Raw genomic sequence first — 20,800 nt, 5'->3', positions numbered from 1 at the left:
ATTAATTTAATACATTGTTTTTCTCTAAAATAAATTTATCTCATTCTTTAATATTGAAACGGGTTAAATTAGTTAAAATGTAAATTTATATTTTTCAATATAAATTTTATATGACATGATCAATAATAAATTGATATATATTTTTTATTTCAACCGTATGATGAGATATTCAAATAGATATCGCTCAACATAGGAATAAATTTTATTACTATATATCAACCTTAAATCGAATTAAAATATTTTTTATTTAAATAACAATGATGTCTATTCACATAATCTAATTATTTTAAAATAATATATTATGGCCCATAAAAATATTATTTTTAAATTTATAATGGTAGTCGTAATATATTTTCAGAGTTTAACTCCGAGTTTTCTCGATCCACTTGGTAGCTGCCTTAGAGAGTGCGATGGTGGAATACCCATTTTCACTAAGCGCCGTAGCCGATGCTTCTTTCAAATCCTTCATTCTCCTTCGAACAATTTTCCCTTCTTCACCTTTCATTAAACCCTTAACGGTCTTAGCGATCTCGTCGCCGGAAATCAACCCATTTTCATCGGGTTTTGGCCTTAATGCGACGTTGATATCTTCTGTTAACATGACGGCGTTCATTTTCTGTTCGGCGTAAAGCGGCCACGCAATCAGCGGTACCCCATTGACGACGCTTTCGAGCGTCGAATTCCACCCGCAATGGGCCAAAAACCCTCCAGTTGAACGGTGGCTAAGCACACGAGCTTGCGGCGCCCACGACGGCACCACCAGGCCCCGGCCTTTCGTCCTCTCGAGGAACCCTTTGGGTAAAAAATCGAAAGGGTTGTTTTGGCTTTGTACGGTGAAGTAATTAGCGCTCGCCGCCTTGTCGTTTGGGCTTCTCAGCACCCACAAAAATCGTTGCTCACTGAGTTCCAAACCCCGAGCCAACTCGTTCAACTGGTTCGACGATAAGGTTCCGCCGCTACCGAACGAGACGAATAAAACCGACCCGTCCGGCTGATCGTCGAGCCACTTCAAACAATCCGAATCCGAACCCGACCCGTCACCCATGTTAACAAGTGGACCAACTGGATAAACCGGCGGTTTATCCGGTTCAGTCCGGTCTAACAAAGCTTTAATGGCTCCTCTTTCCATGTCCATGAAACTGTTCACTATTATCCCATCAGCCAACCTATACCTCTTCGCATGTTGAAGAACCAATTTATAAGCATCGTTTTTCCGGTCTTGAGCCGGGTCCAACAAGTCTTTCCCGTTTACCGGTATACACCCAGGTATCCTCACCGGTTCAGGTAAATCCCTATACTCACAAGAAACCGTCCGGTCAAGCTCCGGCAAATAAAGAAACAAAGACAAAAGCATAGCCGTAGACGGAAAATATATGTACGGCGAGACGTTAAAATCTTTAGCGAAGTCGAACACGTCGGTCCCGAAAAGATCAACCACCAACGCCACCAGTTTTTTCGTCGAAACCAACGACGCCATGGTGTTTTTGAAGGAGGGAAGGGACCGAAGCATCGTTAAACAGACCAAAGTCTCCATTTTTGTACCTTCGGGGAGATCGGTGAAATCAACGGGAGGGAGAAAAACGTAATCAATAGAGGTCGGAAGGGAATCTAACATCGATTTTTGAAGTGTTATAGAAGAACCATCGGTGGGGATAATGAAGGTGATGGTGAAGCTGTGGTGGTGAACGAGTCGTTTAGAGAACTCAATGAGTGGGATTAGGTGACCCATACCAGGACTCGGATGAATGATGATATGGGGTGTTTGAGTTGCCATGGCAGTGAAATTGATCAAAAATGTATTAAATGTGTTACTGTTTTAGACGTACTTCTTTTTTGCTGGTTTAGAAGATATTTGGTGAAACAGGAAGGAAGTAGCTAAGGGTTTATATCGAAGAAAGAGATTAGGACTTGTTTGGGCTTTGGAGGGAATTTCATATTTGAGATTTACTCTTTTTTATTATAATTCTAAACTAGAAATTCTACCAACCAGATGTTCACACAGTAAAGGTTTTGTTTCAACCGATAATTGATTAGGTTACTGACCACAAAAGCCATTGTCTCGAGAATCGATATATAGGGGATGAATCAAATTTCTTTTCAGTATTTTTTTTTTTTTTTTTACTTTTTTTAATGGTTTATTTAACTAAACCAGATAAACTAATTCGTACACTAGTGAACCCGTTTTTAACTAGTTTGATTATTGGTCTGATTTTAAAATTTTAATTTCAATTATATAATTAATTTTAGTTTAATTTATTTCAATTATGTTGTAATTATTTGATTTTATATTTTATTTATTTCTTCTGCCTCAATCTAATTCGTGGAATGAACGGTGACTTGAAAATAACAGAATAAAACAAAAATTGGAGATAAACCAAACCTAAAAACAGAACAAAATTTCAAAGAAAACCAAAACAAAACAATAAAGAAACATCATTATTTTTTTTATCAAACTTAATCAACTCAACATGTTGATTATTTTGTTGTTGTGTGACATGATATATTAATTAATAGAAAATAAATAAATTGAATTAGATATTAAAGGTATTAATGATTTAATTAAAATCTTAAATCTAAAAATTACAAAAAATTAGCCAATAAGACATATACTCAATAATAAAATTGGAGCTTTTGAGAATTTTGAGGTAATAAATTTATGTCTCAATTATTATATCTTCTTTTATATTTGTTATTCCAGTAAAACTGTTCTAACTAAAATAAGAAGGAAAAATTACAATATTTAATTTTAAGAGTAAAATTGAAATTTCAAATTTTCATGAAAGTACAAGTATTGTTTGCGTATTTTGACCAACTTATTAAAATTTGGAGATAAGAAAATTTGATTTTTTTGTTCTTTGTGATGGGAACTGTAGAAGATGAAAGATTTTTTCAGCCTATAATGTAACTATAATATCGGGTGGAGGAAACCATTAGCCTTCGGCATCGATATAGTGGAATCGAATCAAGTTGAGTTGAATTAACGAAGTTTATTATTGATACTTAAGGTTGTGTATATATAGATTAATTATTTAACTAGTAGACGAAGTATAAGATTATTTAACTATAAAAATAATATAATAATTTTACTTTTTAACTTAATATATAAATATTTATCAAAACGATATAGTTTTACCTTTTAACTTAATGGCTTTGACTTTTAATTTTAGAAAAGATAAACATTTATCAAAATAATGTAATTTTGTCTTTTCTTATTCGAATTTTCAGATAACTTGAATTGTGTAATTCATATTCAAGTTAAATAGAAAGTTTTGATTTTTTATTCGAGTTTATCTAAATAACTCGATTAACTTGAATAACTCGAACTATTTAATTCAAATTTTAAATTTTTTATCGAGTTTTTCAAATCGAAAAGGATTTTGCTCACTCCTAAGAACGACTAGAGGTGTTCATGGGCCGAGTTCAGGTTGGGCCTAAGTATAATATTAACATACTTTATATTTGTCTAAGTTCGGCCTGAAATATAAGCTTAAAATTTTGCTCAAACCTGCTCATATTTACAAAAGACTAACCCAAGTCCATTGTAGCCCGCCCATATTATTTTTAATTTTTTTAAATATTTATTTTATCTTAATATTTAATAATTTTATATATTTTTATTTATTGAAAGTTTTTATATAATTATCTTAACATTATTTTAATGTCTATAATAGAGTAGTATTATATATTTAGTATATGTTTTTTTAATGTGTTCTAAATTACATAATATATAAAAATAACATAATATAACGCATTATAGACTTAAAAATAGGTCAAGCCTGATCGGGCTCAAGCCTTTAATATTCAAACCCCGAGCCTTGCCCATTTTTAAACAGCCTAATTTTTTGCCCAAATCCTCCCAAATTTCAGGTGAGCCTTTAGATCTCGACAAATAACTTTGATTCATGAATGTGTCTAGGAACGACGTAAGATTTATATATAAATTTTTTCTCTCTATTTAATTTAAATTATCGCAAATTGCATTTTGTAATGATTGATTTTAATTATAATTTTTAATTTTATTATTTATAATTGTAATGCATTTATAATATTGTGAATATTTTTAATCTTTTGGTGTTTAACGTGCATGTTAAATTTAGAGTTTAATAATTCATAAATGAATCAGTTTTTAAAATTTTTAAATATTTTAAATTAAAATATTATTTTAATAAGATATATCTATTAGTTTAGTTGTCAATTTTGAGGTTAAAGGAAAGCTAATATTTAGTGTCAGAGTTGACAACTAGACTCAGGTAAGTACCTATTTGAATCAATATTTTACTTTAAAAGGTCTAAATAGAACGCTTTAAATTTAAAAAACAAAAAAAAACTTATTTAAAATGTAACCCACCATTTTAGAACATTAGTTACAAATAGTTCTTTCTTAAAATGTTGTAATCTATCTTATTGTTTAAGAGTTTAGTTCCATTGTTATTACTCATTAATCGAGTTTTAATTTAATTGTGAAATTATCAAAAAAATTAATATTTTTACAAAGTAACAAATATTATTTTTCTTATAAAAATATTATTTTAAGTGTATTTTATCTTTTGTATTTTATATAAAATCTAGAAATTTATATACACACAACGCAATTTGAACTCAAAATATTTTTTGGTATTATGACTTATTTGGCCTCAACGTATAAAAAAAGTCATTTTAGCGTTTTATTTAAATTTTCACTTCTTTTAGCCTTTAAATTTGCATTGTTTGTCAAATCACCTCAAAATGGATGAAAAAGTTAACGTTCGTTAACGCTGTTGACATGGTATACACGTAGTGGTCCACATGTATGTCACGTTAGTAATTAATTAATCTTTTAAAATATTAAAAATATTTTTATAATTTTATACCTTTTAATAATTTCTAATTTTTATATTTTTAAAATTTTAATTTTAAAAGATTAATTAGCTACTGATATGAAAATCCATGTAGATGTTACATCAGCGAAATTAACAAGCATTAACTTTTCCATCTATTTTAAGATAATTTGACAAACAATATAAACTCAAGGGCTAAAAGAAATCAAAATTTAAATGGAGGATTAAAAATGACTTTTTCTTAAATTGGAGGGCCAAATAAATCATTATATTTTTTTATATAGTTTCAACTAAAACAATATTTAACTTTATATCAATTTTTTTATAAAATTATTTTAAAATTAAACTTCGTGTATTGGCCTGATGGTCAGAGAGTTCACCATCTCAGGTGTAGCTTGAGTTCGAATCGTGCTAATGATGTTGTTGTTAGAACTTTATCCTCTTTTTATAATTCACAAAAAAAAAAACTTATTAAAATCATGTCACAAATAATTCTAACACTAAACTAGTTGAAAATAATTATTTTTAAAATAATCTATATCTATACAAAGGACCTTCTTTCTTAAGACACTCCTTTTCTTTTCTTCTTTCATTTTATGAAAAATGGTTAATTTTAATTTTAGTTCTTCTAATATGCTTAAATTTGAGATTTAATATTTATATTTAGAAAACATAATTTAGTCTTTATATTTTTATAAATTTATTAATTATTTCAAATAGTTAATATCATGAGCTTTTCAATTAAAATATTACATGTTTATATATAATTTGAAAGCAAATTTTTAAATCCATGAAGTTGGAAAGCTAAATTTCAAATGTACAAAGTGTAGAGACTTAGAGTCATGGTTGTTTGAACCAATTGAACCAACCGAGGTAGGAGTCCAGAGAGAGACATCAGACTGATTGACTTACGAACCAGTACAAACCGATAGAACTAGGCTAAAAAATTGATTGAACCAGTCTTTTTATTTTTTTAAAATATTTTTATTTTTTTTAATGATTCATTTAATCGAACCTTACAAATCAGTGGTTTGACTAGTTTGACCACTGTTTTAGTTTTAAAAACTTTTCTTAGAATATATTTAATATTTAAATTTTTATTCTATAAATTTGTAACACCCTTAACCCATACCCGTCGCCGGAGGGTTAAAGAGTATTATCATATACAAAAGAGTCATATCAAGATAATTAGGTTTAGCGATTTATTCTTAAGTTCAATTCAATTAGACATTGAAAACATTAAGCAAATCTCAACCACGCATTCACATTAACCATTTGGAACACATATAGTAACTTATCAAGCCATTTTCGCATGGCTACCCATATATATATATCATCAAAAAGATAGTTATTTAACAACAAAAAGTCAAGCCTATACATGCCATTATCGAAATTTAACTACTAGAGTACCAAGAAGCTTAGATAGTGTGGTCGACTTGACTTTGAGATCCCGAGACTGTAGTGACGAACAAAATCTACAAAACAGAGAATTAAGGTAACGAAGTAAGCATTACTATGCTTAGTAAGTTTTAAGCAATACAAACAATTAATTTACTTATAAATCGATTATTCAAATTTTCAAGAAATCATTCCTAGATAATTTCTATTTTGGCCAAGTATCCATGAACATAATGCATATGTAGCAAATTCACCTCACTTGAATCTAAACTGAATTAAAACCAAATATTGAAATAAAAAATAAGATCATAAGAACTCGAAAAGCATCTCATTAACAAGTTTTAACCATGTTTGCAACAAAATCACAAATTCACTACAAGCTATCTTCCTGAGCAACAGTTACTAAATTATTTACAACTGGAGCTAAGGAACTCCAAATCAAGTGCCGTTAATTTTCCCTGAAAATAGACTCATATATCTTCCATCCATCAAATTTTCATAATTTTTTGTTTGACCAATAAATACCAGATTTTTCTTGAAGTTTTCCCTTGTTTCACTGTTTAACTATTCTGACCACTCTTCACTACGAATCAAATTTCTCATTATACAGAATTCAAAATATGTTATCGTTTATTTCATTTGAAACTAGACTCATTAAGGAGTCTAAGAATATAAATTTTATCTTATAACCATTTTTGTACCATTTTCTAAAAACAGAACAGGAGACCTCGAAGTCATTTTGACTTTGTTCCATGCCACTTCAAATATCTCATTATTGGAAATTCTTTTGCTTACACGGTTTCTTTTATAAAAAACTAGACTCATTAAGATTTCATGACATAATTTATTCAGCCTCTAACTCAACTCCCACAATTTATGGTGATTTTCCGAAATCACGTTACTGCTGCTGTCCCAAGCAGATTTATTACACATTCTTTGCATTCATATTTTTTAACATGTATATCACCAAATCAATCTCATGTAACCTTTCACCATAACCGAATGCACACATACACATATGAGATTTTCACATATACTTCTCATTTCGCATTCATGATTCAATTCCGATCAATCTAACATATAAAAGTATATAATACATACCTAACCAACTTAATGCATTGAACAAATTCAATGGTGGTTTCCTCCGAACATTCGAAATCACAATCTTACTCAAATCACCGGCATTAAGCCTGCTAGGTTTTAAAACCCGAGTCCAATTTCTAGCACAAAGCTCTGGGATTTAACCGGATATCTATTACCAGACAAAGATCATGGATTTAGCCCGGATATCTATTACCAAAGACAAGCTCGCGGATTTAACCGGATATCTATTGCCAAGACAAAGCTCTGCGGACTATAAGTCCGGATATATCCTTCAATGAGCACCATACATATTTATTTACAATGAATTCAATTCACATAACATCTCAAAATTTTGGTTTATTTACTCATTCGAATAGTGATATGCCATGCACCAACTATATAATTTTTTTTTTTTTGCTATAAGCTTGAAGCATAATTTATTCGTCATATCAAGACATTATCAAGATGCACTAAATGTGACTATCCGAACTTACCTCGGTATATTGGGACGGTTGTGGATTGACTACTCTATAGCTTTCTCTTTTCCCTTATCCAACTTTGATCCCCCTTGCTCTTGAGCTAAATAAGTATAAATAGAGATGTTTAATATTTTGATCAATAGTGTTTACTTATTATTCACATTCGGTAATCAAATATCAAACTCATTTTATAATATATTATCATTACCACAATTAGTCTTAAACCTACCGATTTCATAACTAATACATGTTCATACACAAATGCTACTTTCACCAAATGCTCATGTAATTAAGGTAATAATTTATCATTCAACTTTCAAAACCAAACGTCATTATATTACTAAATATACATACACCCACATACATAAGCTCAATAATCATAATATAACATCATGTACTTATATTACTTATGTGGCCGAATATACTTGGTCATACATACACATAAAAAAAAAATCAATTCCAAATTTTCATTTCATTTACTCACTAAGCCGAATACACTTACCATGTTCACATACATTCTTCAACAAACTCCTCTTTAAATTAAGCACATATTCGGCAAAAACAATGGTAATTTAGCAACTTTAATTTAACTCTTATTTGCTTATAACACATTTTAAGCATTCTTTTTATTCTATCAACTCAAAACACACACATTATTCAATTATAAACAAATTTATGTTCGGCAATGGCATCAAACATGATAGCCGATTCTTCCCACTTAGTATCTAATGCATCCATATGATCATTTGTTTAGTTCAAACACCTATCTACCATTATTCATCTAAATTAGCATGAAACAATAACCATATCTTTTATTAACTATCATGACCGAAAGTTCTACTCATTTCTAAAATCAAAATTTTAACATGGGTTACCTAAAGAACTTGGTAACTAACTCAAAATTAACTTAAAATTCAAGAATTTAACTTAAACTTCTTACCTTAATGAAAACCTAAGGTGGCCGAATGGTTCTTCTCCCCAACTCTTCTTTACATTCGGCTAGAAAGAACAAGATGAACACCCTTTTTTTTTTCACCCACTTTCTACTTTTAATTATTATAATTCCATGATATTAAGCCATTTAACTAAAATAATGTTAATATAAAATTCATATATTATATTTTAACTAGTAACATGGCCGGCCACTATCTAAAATGGGTAATTTAACATGCAAAACCATCCTTTTCAACACATGCATTAATAGCCCATTTTAAAATTAACCTATCACATTTCAAAAGTGTTTCACATAAGTCCTATTAAATAAATTCACATGCAAATGACCAAATCAAAGTTTGAATCTTTCACACATGCATGTTCACATATAATAAGCATCGAATATGACGGTTAATTATTTTTATGACTTGGTTTTGTGGTCCCGAAACCACTTTCCAACTAAGGTCAATTTTGGGCTATCACAAAATTGACACAAACAAATAATCAACATAGCGCCAAATTTGTTGAATTTTTTAGAATTAGAACTAAAATAAAAAAATTTGTAAACATTGAGGGCTAAATTTGTTAAATTTTTTATATTTAGGATCAAATTGATAGAATGTGTAAACATCAAAGGACTAATTTTGCTACTAAACCAATAAAAAAAGCTCACATCAGCTCCGAGTGACTAAAGTATTTAATTTTAAAAAGTTTATTGACTAAAAATGTAGTTAGGTAACCATTTTTATGGTTTACCCATAAAAAAACAATTTTCAGCATGTTCCATGTCATTATTTAACAAATAATTTTAACTGGGGGCAATTTGCACGTTTCGAAATATATAAGGTCTAATTTGTTCATTTTTTCAGTAAAAGGTCGAAATACAATCCGTTACTAAGTACAGGGGCTTCCTAATACTTTTATTGTTTAAAATTTAATTAAAAATATAAAATTTATTTATTCTTTTATCGGTTTCAAAACACCTAAAAATGTTACAAAATATTTAAGTATTTTAAATATATTTGATGCAATAAATAATAAATAAGTTATAGCAATATGCATAATAATATACATAATAAGATTTGTATATGAGCTTAGAGTTATATATATATATATATATGGTTCAATTATGTTACTAAACTTTATATTATATATAAATTACAGTTTAAGGTTTTTTAAATTTTGGTAATTTTAATTTTACTTTTTTAAAAAATTTAGTCTAAATCAAATGGTGATCATTAAATTAAGATATAGGTATAAGATTTTATCGAGCGATAAATTTCTAATGCCTCGTGGCTTAGAAATCAATCAATAAAGTTAAATTTATTAAAACTATGAAAGTGATAGATCTCTATTATAGAAATCAATTAAATTAATTTTTCTAGTACTTACATTATTAAAAAAATCAAATAAAGATAAATTTTAGCGTAATTAACATTTAATATTTTAAAATGACATTAAAATTATTTTTTATTTACAATTTAACTCCAAATAAAATATTTCATTTGCAAAACGATAAAAATATTATTTATATCAAACAAGTAAATGGTATTTTTCAAACTGTAAATATTAACTTATTAAAATTGAATTTATTGGATTTTTAATATTACAAAACTAAATTGATTCAATCAATTTGATAAAGGACCCAATGGTAAGTTTCATCAAATTGGGTTTTAATTTCTTTTGGAGAATTTAATAGGACCTTATGGTGATGTTAAAAAAATAAGTAATTACAAGCAACTTGGATACCATGATCCCTTCCTTCTCAACAAAAATTTAAAATTAAAAAAAAAAAAATAAAAATAAAAATAAAAGCATTTTTGCAACTCAAGTCCCCCAAAAAATGGCTAAATTATCAATGTGCCCCTCTAATTACCATCTCCATTAGTATATCATTCCATGAATCTATGGGCCCTGGTAAGCACCAATGCAAGCAATCATTTTGCACTTTGGCATTTTTATCCTTTGCAAAGGGTTGAAACTGCCGATAAGGTCCCGGGTGACCGTCAGGCCGCAACATTGACATCCTAGTGGTATCAAGCAATTTCAATGTCACCCCGTTTTCAGCCCCTACAATCGAAGCTTTCTCGAATTCCTCCATCTCAATACCCCTCATCTCGGCATCCACATCTTTAAAATCCACTTCGCCTTCTTTAAATGGTCCGGTCCTATTACACGTCCCTCCACTAAACCATTCCCCGTTCTCGAAATGGTCCGGCGTCGTGGTCCGGAGGAAAACAAACGCTTTCCGACCAGACCCCATCATGAAGTCCAGCATCGATTTCAATGCCCTACGGTATGCATACTCAAAGCTCATTTCCATCAAATTCTTTCCCGAGCAAGAATGGCAACCCGTCACTGTGCCATTCTCGTGGTATATTGCAGTCTTGAGAAACCATTTCCCACCTGCGATGACAGCATAATCGAAGTTCTCGTATTGGTCAGTCCATGTTTTGTCGAGCTTGTCGAGATGGAGCTGAGTTTCCGCCGATGAAACCCCGTTTATGTCTTCGAAAATGTCAGCTTTCAAAAGGAATGGGGACCAAATCACTGAGAGGGTGAAATTGTGAGAGGGAAAATGCCATCTTTTGGATTTGTACTGTTCATCATGATAAACCTCAACGGCTTGCTCTACCTGTGGGACATATAAGTTGATCAATTATACATACCATTTGAGAATATTATGGTACTATCCAACAAAACATAAAGAAAATGATGTACACACAAAGAATATTATGCTAGGTATATTGAATCAGAATTCAACAGTTACAATTAGAATTAATCATTATAAGCACTGAATTGAATAATTAATTCAAACAAATTAATTATAACGAGTAATTGAATCATACAATCATAGGCATGTAAAGATAAATTCAACTATGTTAAGCCAATAATAAATTTATTTTGTCAATCAAAAACTAATGTAGGTATCGCATCATCGTTTTAAAAAGAATTTAGATGTCAACTAATAATTAATCGATCAGGTTAAATCAATTAGGTTAAAATATGCTAAGTTACTTACTCTTTATAGGTTTAGAATTTAGTCTCTTCATTTTAATTATTTTACTTTTCATATTTCAAAAATTCAACTCAATTGGCATGGACATTATTGCCAATGTAGGAAGATGTAAGTTTGAGTGCGTTGAAACGCATTATTCTCCTATTTATAGATTGGAAAGGGACTATCAGTAATTCTAAGTATTGTTTAAAAAAGAGCAAATATGATCAAAATTTATAATTAAAATAAATAAATAATAATAATAATAATAATTTAAAGAAATAATTAAAACCTTTCATTTCAATTCAATGGTAAGTGAACCAGCTTAAAAGCTTTAACCATCAAAGCCTAAGCCGTCATCCACTTAATAATTTAAGACTTTTCCCCATTGAAGCTCAAATGGAATCAAAGGGAGACCCACAGCTAAAGGCAAGCAGTCCAAATCTTAATTATGGCCACAAATATTCTTGCTAACATGGACGTTTATGGGTTAAATTTCGATTTCAGTCCCTTTATTATACATAAATTTAAATTCTAATCTTCATAGTCTAAATGGTATTATGGTTGTCCATGTATTCTATATCTTAGAGGTTCAAGGATCGAACCATCCCACGCTTACTCTGCAACAGTGATGAATTGGCTAAACCAAGAACCAATTAAGATACCTGGTTCTTGGATATCGGATATCAAATCAGTTGACCCGGATCTAAAAATTGAATATCCTTTTCTATGGGTGCCAACAATTCAAAAAGGTGTTTTTAATAAAATAATAATTTTAATAATTACATCATGTTATTTATTTAGACTACCTAAACATATTATAAATTCAAAACTTCAAACTATATCAATTTAAAATATAAAAACTAAATCCTAAATTAAGCATAGTTAAGGGACCAAAATCAATATTAGACCATAATCTTTTTAAAAATCACAATAAAAAAGGGATAAGGCAAGTTTTCATACTAAAATTGTTAACTTTTCAATTTAGTCCTTAAACTTTTTATTGGTCCATATTAATTCTTGAACTTAGACAAAATTTTTTAAATGAGATTGTACCACATCAATACCTCTACATCACCTAAATTATTATATAAAAATTATAATCTTTTAAGTAATGATATGGAATAATATCAAAATGCCACGTCATTGCATGGACTAAAACTGAGAAAAGTTACCAATTTGAAAGACTAATATAGACACCAAAAAAATATTCAAGAACTAAGTTGAAAAAAATTGTCAAGTTCAAGGACTAAATGTTGTTTTGGATAAAAGTACTATGGAAACTCTTGTACTAATAGTCATGTTTTTTTTTATATTTTTATATCCATTTTATGATCCATGTTTGAGGTTCGTGACAACCCCTTTTAACAATGTCATCTCCAAAGTTCGAATATGCATTCTCTCAATGGAAGTACAATGTACCTTACCAATGCACCCAACCACTTATTGGACAAATTAGTCCATGTACGTTAGATCAAAGAGCAAACAAATCTTTTTGTTAAAAATTTGTCTCTGTAGTATAAGATACATGTAGTACGCCACATGTAACTATCTAATTATTCTATCAATCATACCAATTTTTAATACAAGGATCTCCATCATAATTTTACCAAAAACACCCTCGTTAATCATCACATAAAATTCAAAAAGAGAAATTACCTGAGAGAGAATGCAAAGAAACGATTGGACATGGTTACGAGATATGGAATCGCCGATGAACGCCCACCATTTGTTCTTCATGAGATCCAAGAACTTTTCCGGGTCAAACCTCGGTAATTCACAGCTCCGTGGATTCCACCGCCAATAAAGGTAGCCGGAATCGGGTCTTCCGTTCATCATACAATTTTGATGAGCTTCGATATCACGGCAACTCGAATTCGTGTACGCCGGAGCCGACGGGTCGGGTACCCAATCCCCCACGAATAGATCACATTCACCTGCAACTTTATTTTTCAATTTACAACGAATAATTTAGAGGTTGCTGAAGACAAAAGCAAATGGCAAAAAATGCAAGTAATCATAGCTAAGCAGAGCATGATGTTTCAAAATGACGTATTAAAATTAGTTTAACTGTGGATTTGATCCCTCTATTTTAATTTGTTAGAATTTGGTCCTTGTATAATAAATGGGTTGTTTTTCTTTAAATTTAGTGTATATAATTTGTTAAAATGCTTATTTTTGTTAATTTTTACATATAAATTATTGTATGCAAATTGAAAAGATTAACTTTTAATTTTTTGTAGACCAAGGGATGCAATTCAAAATTAGACCATATAAATTAGGTATAATAATAAATTCAATCTTAATGTATCTTTTTTGTCACTTTGATTTTAAATTTTTTTAATCCTTTTAGCATTCATCATTCAAAAGTTAATTAAATTGCTACTTGATAGCATGCATAATAATTCCTATGTATTTCATAAAATATTATTTTTTTAAAGATATTCATTTTATCAATAAAGGGCACATGGAATATGCAAATGGGATTAAAATTTTATCAATTTTTTATCTAAAATAATAGTTTTACTAAAATTTGAAAGTTGAAACGATAAAAAATTATGACTAAACTGAAAAAATGATGAATATTAAGGACTAAAATTGATATTATACCATAAATTTGTGAGACACAGTTTTTAGCTATATTCATTGAAGCACAGAGTGGTATGAGATCTACATCTTGCTTTTTCTTTTACTTGAATGAATAAACCACAAAATAAACTAATTTAAACCCAGAGAATTAAACTTTATACTTTGAAAAAAAAGATTCATGCTTGAAGCTTAAACAACTCACCATTTGATTCATTAAAAGACATTGATATCTCCTCGTTTGGAATCGTTTTGCTCTCATTTACCGACAACAAATCACCTGCTGAAGTGGCTGGAAGAGGAGGCTCAATTACGACATTCGTCTCCTCCACCAACGGCGGCGGTGCTTCGACGACGGATGAAGTGAAAAAGCTGAGAGAATCGGAGACGAAGAGACGAAAAGCTAGACCGAGTAATAGAAAAGAGATTAAGAATTTGAGGATGATGTGATGGCGTTTGGGTAACGATGGTGGGTTCAAATCTAATACTCTCGATGTTTCCTTCTTCACCATTGTTAATGGTGGCGGTGTCACGTTTACCCAGAAAAATAAACCACTTCTACCTTTTAATGTTTTTATAAGGAAACTCTCCGACTGTTTTTTTTTTTTTTTTTCTTCCAACTACTCTCAAAGGTGTTTTTATTAGAAGGACGTCTCTTTTTTTGTGTGTGTCTGTGAGTGTGTTAGACTTGGGAACTGAGATTGCTGGTGGATTATTGTTGGGTGTGTTTTTTTTTTTAAATTTTGTGGTGTTTAGAGAAGGGTTAAATTGTTGTCTGGGGTCTGAATTTAGTAATTTTGTTCATATTGGGGCTTGAATTTTTTTGGGTCCAATTTAGGTTCTGAAATTGACAATTATTCCCACATTAAGGCCTGAACTAGGTAATTATTTTCTTTTTTTTTTGTTCAAATTACTCTCTGAATTTGACAATAGTTTCCATATTGGAACCTAAACTTGACAATTATTTCCACATTATGACTCTAACTATTGGGTTTCAAGAAAATATCAAGGACTAATTTGGACAAAAGAAAAGCTCAAGTAACAATTTAAGAATAATTACCAAGTTCAAGCCTCAAATAGTGATTTGACTCTTTAAAAAATGGTTGGTTGATAATTGTAATGTTAAATCACTTTTTAGAGCTCGCAACTATTCTCATATTAGGGTTTGAACTTTTTTCTAGTCCAAGTTAGCCCCTAAACTTAATAATTGTTCTCACATTGCGGCCGAAACTTTTTTGTTCAAGTTAGGCCTTAAACTTGACAATTATTCTCACGTTGGGGCTTGAACTTTTTTTAACCAAGTCAGTCCTTGATATTTCCTTGAAAACCTTAAAGTTCAAGCCTAATATGGGAACAATTGCTTAACTTAAGCCTTAATATGGGAACAATTGCTAGTTTAAGCTCCAACATGAGAATAATTGCCAAGTTCAAACCCCAATATAAGAATAGTTACCAAGTTCTAGCCTCAAATAGTGATTTTACCTTAAATATAAAACAAATAATAATTAGGTTAAATTATGCAATCAGTCATTATATTATGCGTAAGTTATATTTAGTATTTGTATTTTAATTGGGTCAAATTTAGTCGTATTTTTAGAATTGGTTACTTTTAGTCTTTATATTTTTTGAATTTTGAAGTTTCAATATTGACTTAAAGGGTAGGAGTTGAATTTGTTCGGTTAAATTCTACTATTAGTTTTATACTATGCCTAAAGTCTTAGATTTAGTTCATGTTCTCTAATTGAATAATTTTTAATATCTATACTTTTGAATTTCAAATTTCAATATTGTAATTGGGTTTCTTTAATAACATATAAAATAACAAACTGATATGGTATTGCATATATGGTAATATATTTGTAACATCATATTTTGGAAGCTGGCAAAAATTTAATGGATTTAACTGCTGTCGTTTGATTAGAATTGAATTTCCAGATTTAAAAAAGTATAGGAATTAAAAATTACCAAATTAAAGTATTAGGGACTAGATCCACAAATTATACATAGAACAATGACTGATAGCCCAATTTAACCTAATAATGATAACGAAAGGTTTCATTTCATTGTCTTTATTCAAACATCCAGAAATTTGCTTGATACACCAAATCCCTTTATAAAACAAATTGGCCCATGTTTAACTTAATGGATTATTTTCGGGTTAATTCCATCAAATGTCCTTAAATTATTGTTTTAATTTTAAACTGGTTCTTAAACTTTAAAATATTTTAATTGAATCCATAAAATATCAGTATTATGTTAATGTAGTCTTTTCATCAATCCAACAGAAAGTTGGAGAGCTAAATGCTAATTAAGATAAGATATGAAATATATTTAAAATACATGGATCAAATTGTAAAAATATATATTTATGTTGCATAAATAATTTAGATTTAATGTGTTAAAAAAAAGGTACAAATCAAAAAAAATAAAAGATTAGAGGGCTCAAGGGCATGTCTAAAGGGAACATACAACTTGGCGCTTTGATTAAAATGGAAATTTTGCATTTTCTCATTTTAAGAAATTAATGATTTAATTTAGGTTTTTAATATAAAATTTTCCCAAAAAGTTATAAATTAAAATTAATTTAAAGACATGGGCTAACAAGACTATTAAACAATGGACAAAGAACCAAGAATTGCAAGTAAAATGTAAGTAACCAAAGATGTAATTATGAATTTTATCCTTCTACTTTCTAGAATTTAAGAAGTTAATCCCTCTAGTTTGTTATAATTTAATTTTTGTAATTTAAGAACACTGAGCAATAAGTCCAATTAAGTAAATACTATTAAACCGCTAGCTAAACATCTGACTAACCTTTTCGATTAAAGATTAAATTTGATAAAAGTATCATGGAGTTCCTTGTATTAGAAGTTGGTTTCCATTTTGCTCCCTTTATTCAATTAATGGGCAAACTAGTCCCTATACATTAGATTAAATAGCAAATTAGTTATTTTTGTTTGAAATTTCATCCATTTGTACTGTTAAAAATTAGTGTGGTTGACAGAAAAACAAGACAATGACATGGAACATGCCTCGAGGACCACTTTTTAATAGTAAAAATAGATAAAAATTTTAACAAAATGATCAGTTTGCTCTTTAATTTAATATACATGAACTATTTTGCCCATTTTTTGAGTAAAGGGAATAAAATGCAATCTGACTCCTAATTTAAAGACCTTCATGATACTTTTGTCGACTAAATTCTTAAAATTTAAAATAAAAGAATTAACTTCACAAATTTCATCAAATAGAAGGATTAAACTCAAAATTAAACATTTTCCCAAATATAATTATACATTATTAGAGTCACAATATTAGATGTAATTCACATGGGTTGCCCTACATCTACAATCTCCCAAAGCATACACCTTATATATATATATATATATATATATATATATATAGCAACTGGAACCAGATGCTAAAGTACAGATGGCTATATCACTTTAGCTTCTGTCGTTTTAGAGCATGTAATGTCATGAATGGACCACTTTACCAATTTCATTAATTATATAAATTTGACCATATCAGTTTATCACCCTCTTTATACTCTTTCCTTTTTCTTTTATTGGAATATTTAAGGCAATCCAAATCTTGATGCTTTTACCAAAATGGCTATCTTCGAGTTTTTTATCTAATAAAAGTTATATATTTTAGTATTTAAAAATAACGGTGTTGTGTTTAATGTGAGTTTTAGGATTGATTTAACAAAAGTTGATTGTTAATGAATCTATTAATAGAATAAATTTAGTATTAATTATGAATTTATTTTATTTTACATTTATTTTATCAAATAAAATTTTATGGCTGAGATTTAATTTAGATTTTTAGGTTGATTTAATAAAAGTTAATTGTTAATATTATTAATTAATTTATAGAATCAATTCTAAAACTCGGGTTAAATAGTAAAAAGTTAACATTATTATTTTTAAGTATAAAATGTATAACATTTATTAAATACAGATATTACATTAGAAAAAAATCAAAATTAAGTACCACATTAAGCATTAAGCTAAGAAAATGTAAATTCAAATATTGAATACAATATTATTAAAGGGATAATCATAAATCCCGAAATATGACTGAAATATTTTTTCAATTATGGTTTAAAATGGATACATTCCATTAGCTAATTTGCTCCTGATTTAATTTTATTTTATTTTTAATTCTGTTGGCTTTTTATATATGTTTATTATAGTCTGCTTTTGAGATTCTGATTTGCTTTTAGTTAAAAAGATAAAGGTAAAGCTAAACCTCTATTATAAGTATTTCCTTTTTTTTTTTTTTACAGTTTTTTTATGTAATTTTAATTTTATAAGTGATTTTAAAGATAGGTTTGTTGTCATCCTCTCTAGTTTGGTGAATACTCAACTCTTTTGTCGATTTATGCTCGCCGTTTTAGACCATCTGAGGCTAATTTCCTTATCATATTAAGTGCTTGCAATCACATTAGATATGTCGTGTTTAACTTGTGACAAAGCCAAATTATCAACGTGTCATGATATTCTATTGATGCATTGGTTAAAACTTTTGTTGTGTTGATGGAGCTTATCCTTCACCATCTACGACGAATACTGTTTATTATTTTTTCTTTAAATTGTATGATTCCATTCATCGAATAAATTAATGAATTTACTTTTCAACTAAAAAAATCTCTCTTGCTATTTAATTGATTTATAACATCAATTATATATTATTAATATCATATCTTTACAAAATTGAGATATTATTATTATTTATTTGTCAAAATTAATTTATGTATTTTTACAAATTTTGATAAATTAATCTAATTATTGATTAACGAGATAAGCTAGTTGACTTTTTTTTAATAACGTGTTGCATGTAAAAATAATTGAATTGTAGATTTTAATTCATTGTATATAAATGATTGAATTGTTTATTTTAAAATAAGCGGTTTAACAATAAAGTTTAACATTGTTACCCAAATATACTAATTTCTTTATTTTTATAAAATACAATCACTAAATTATGATATATTAAAATTGAGAGATTGAAGATTTAGTTTTTTTTTTTAGGATAAACAACATTTAACTTCTAAATTCGACAATTTTTCATATTGGTCTTTGTCTTTTTTATTGACGTTAATTTCAAAACTTGACTCTTTTTTTAAAAATTTAGTCTCTGAATTTGAATTCTAATAAGGTATAATGACATTACTTTTTTTGTACTTTTTAGATTTTCTAGAATTTTTAAATTTTTATGTGATATCGTGATATAATCTTAAAATACTATATCATCACACCTTATTGAAATCTAAGTTTAAGGATTAAATTGAAAAAGACTTGCAAAATTTTAAGACTAACGTGAATGAAAAAATTAAAATATAAAATTGAAAAATACCAAATTCAAGGATTAAATATTTATTTATATTTTTCAAGTAAAAAGATTAAACTTAGGGTCAAAATCAAGGCGATATGACTATGCCAACCAAAAAAAACCATTAGGAATAAAAATTATATATATTTTAGTGTAAAGCTGGACAAACAAGAAACTGTGATTGCTTAAAATAAACCAAATAAATTAAATCAATGTGAGAATTTAATATATTAATAGTATATTTTTTATTTTATAAATAATTTCAAAAATAATATATTTTATAGAATATTTGTAATTTTAAAATCTAAAATCTTCATTAACAATGTATGAGTATAAAAATGTATTTATTTAATTGAGTAAAATAAAATTTTAGAAAAAGTACTCGACCCACTAGGAGGAACATGCCATGGATGTTAGCACATCTTTCATGTTATTGTCCCACTCCCCATGCAATATCATCACTGAACTTATATTTAGGTTTTATTTAAAAAATAATAAATTAATTTTTATATATTAGGTCAAATAGTAAATAAGTTTTTTTATTAAAAGTTTTATTTATTTGTGTTGTCAAAAAGTGACGTGACTAACATAAGAATCAAACAATGACACATGGTATGTCATATGTACTTCATGCTGATATACAATAATCAATTTTTAACAGTGGAAATGAATGAAATTTTTAACAGAACGATTAGTTTATTCTTTAATCTAAGACTAATTTGCCCATTTTTTATGTAAAAGAAGGCAAAATGCAATATAAATCTTGATACAAGTGCTTGCATGGTACTTTGAAACTTCTTTATATATTAGCAATAATAACATAGGTCTAACGATATTAAACCTATTGGTGTTGGTTCGTATGCCAATGTGGATATATAAATATAATACATCTTGAAAGAGTCTTATAGGTTACAATTAGACTTGAATTTGGATACTCAAAGAGGTTGGAACTTTTGCCTTTAACTAACAATTGTGTGGTATTTGTTTTAGTATTTTGTAGTTCATGAAAATGAAAATAAGATATTCCTTGATTTAAGCATTGGTTTTGTCTCAAGGGCCCATTTGGATGGATGTGTATATCTTTAATACGATGTATTTAGTTTTTTTTTTCTCACGTTACAGTATCTCTATAATATTTAATTTCACTGTCATTACTGTTTTTACACTAA

At 28.6% G+C, this 20,800-nt stretch overlaps 2 protein-coding genes across 2 annotated transcripts; both read right to left on the bottom strand.

Moving 5' to 3' along the window:
• Positions 1 to 200: 200 nt before the first annotated feature.
• Positions 201 to 1,921, bottom strand: LOC108478565 (hydroquinone glucosyltransferase). The gene has a single exon (XM_017781030.2). It carries the CDS (start codon positions 1,772 to 1,774, stop codon positions 362 to 364), a length of 1,413 nt encoding a protein of 470 aa, XP_017636519.1. The 5' UTR covers positions 1,775 to 1,921; the 3' UTR covers positions 201 to 361.
• An 8,445-nt stretch (positions 1,922 to 10,366) lies between these two features.
• Positions 10,367 to 15,026, bottom strand: LOC108477047 (protein trichome birefringence-like 25). Its single transcript, XM_017779472.2, has 3 exons — positions 14,500 to 15,026; positions 13,368 to 13,651; positions 10,367 to 11,345 (listed from the first exon to the last, which is right to left on the bottom strand). Exons 1-3 carry the CDS (start codon positions 14,804 to 14,806, stop codon positions 10,566 to 10,568), a joined length of 1,371 nt encoding a protein of 456 aa, XP_017634961.1. The 5' UTR covers positions 14,807 to 15,026; the 3' UTR covers positions 10,367 to 10,565.
• Positions 15,027 to 20,800: the final 5,774 nt, after the last annotated feature.

The sequence above is a fragment of the Gossypium arboreum genome, chromosome 12, assembly GCF_025698485.1.
Source record: "Gossypium arboreum isolate Shixiya-1 chromosome 12, ASM2569848v2, whole genome shotgun sequence".
Lineage (NCBI taxonomy): Eukaryota > Viridiplantae > Streptophyta > Magnoliopsida > Malvales > Malvaceae > Gossypium > Gossypium arboreum.
Note: the sequence above shows the minus strand (reverse complement) of the source record. Positions and strands in the feature narration are given on the sequence as shown.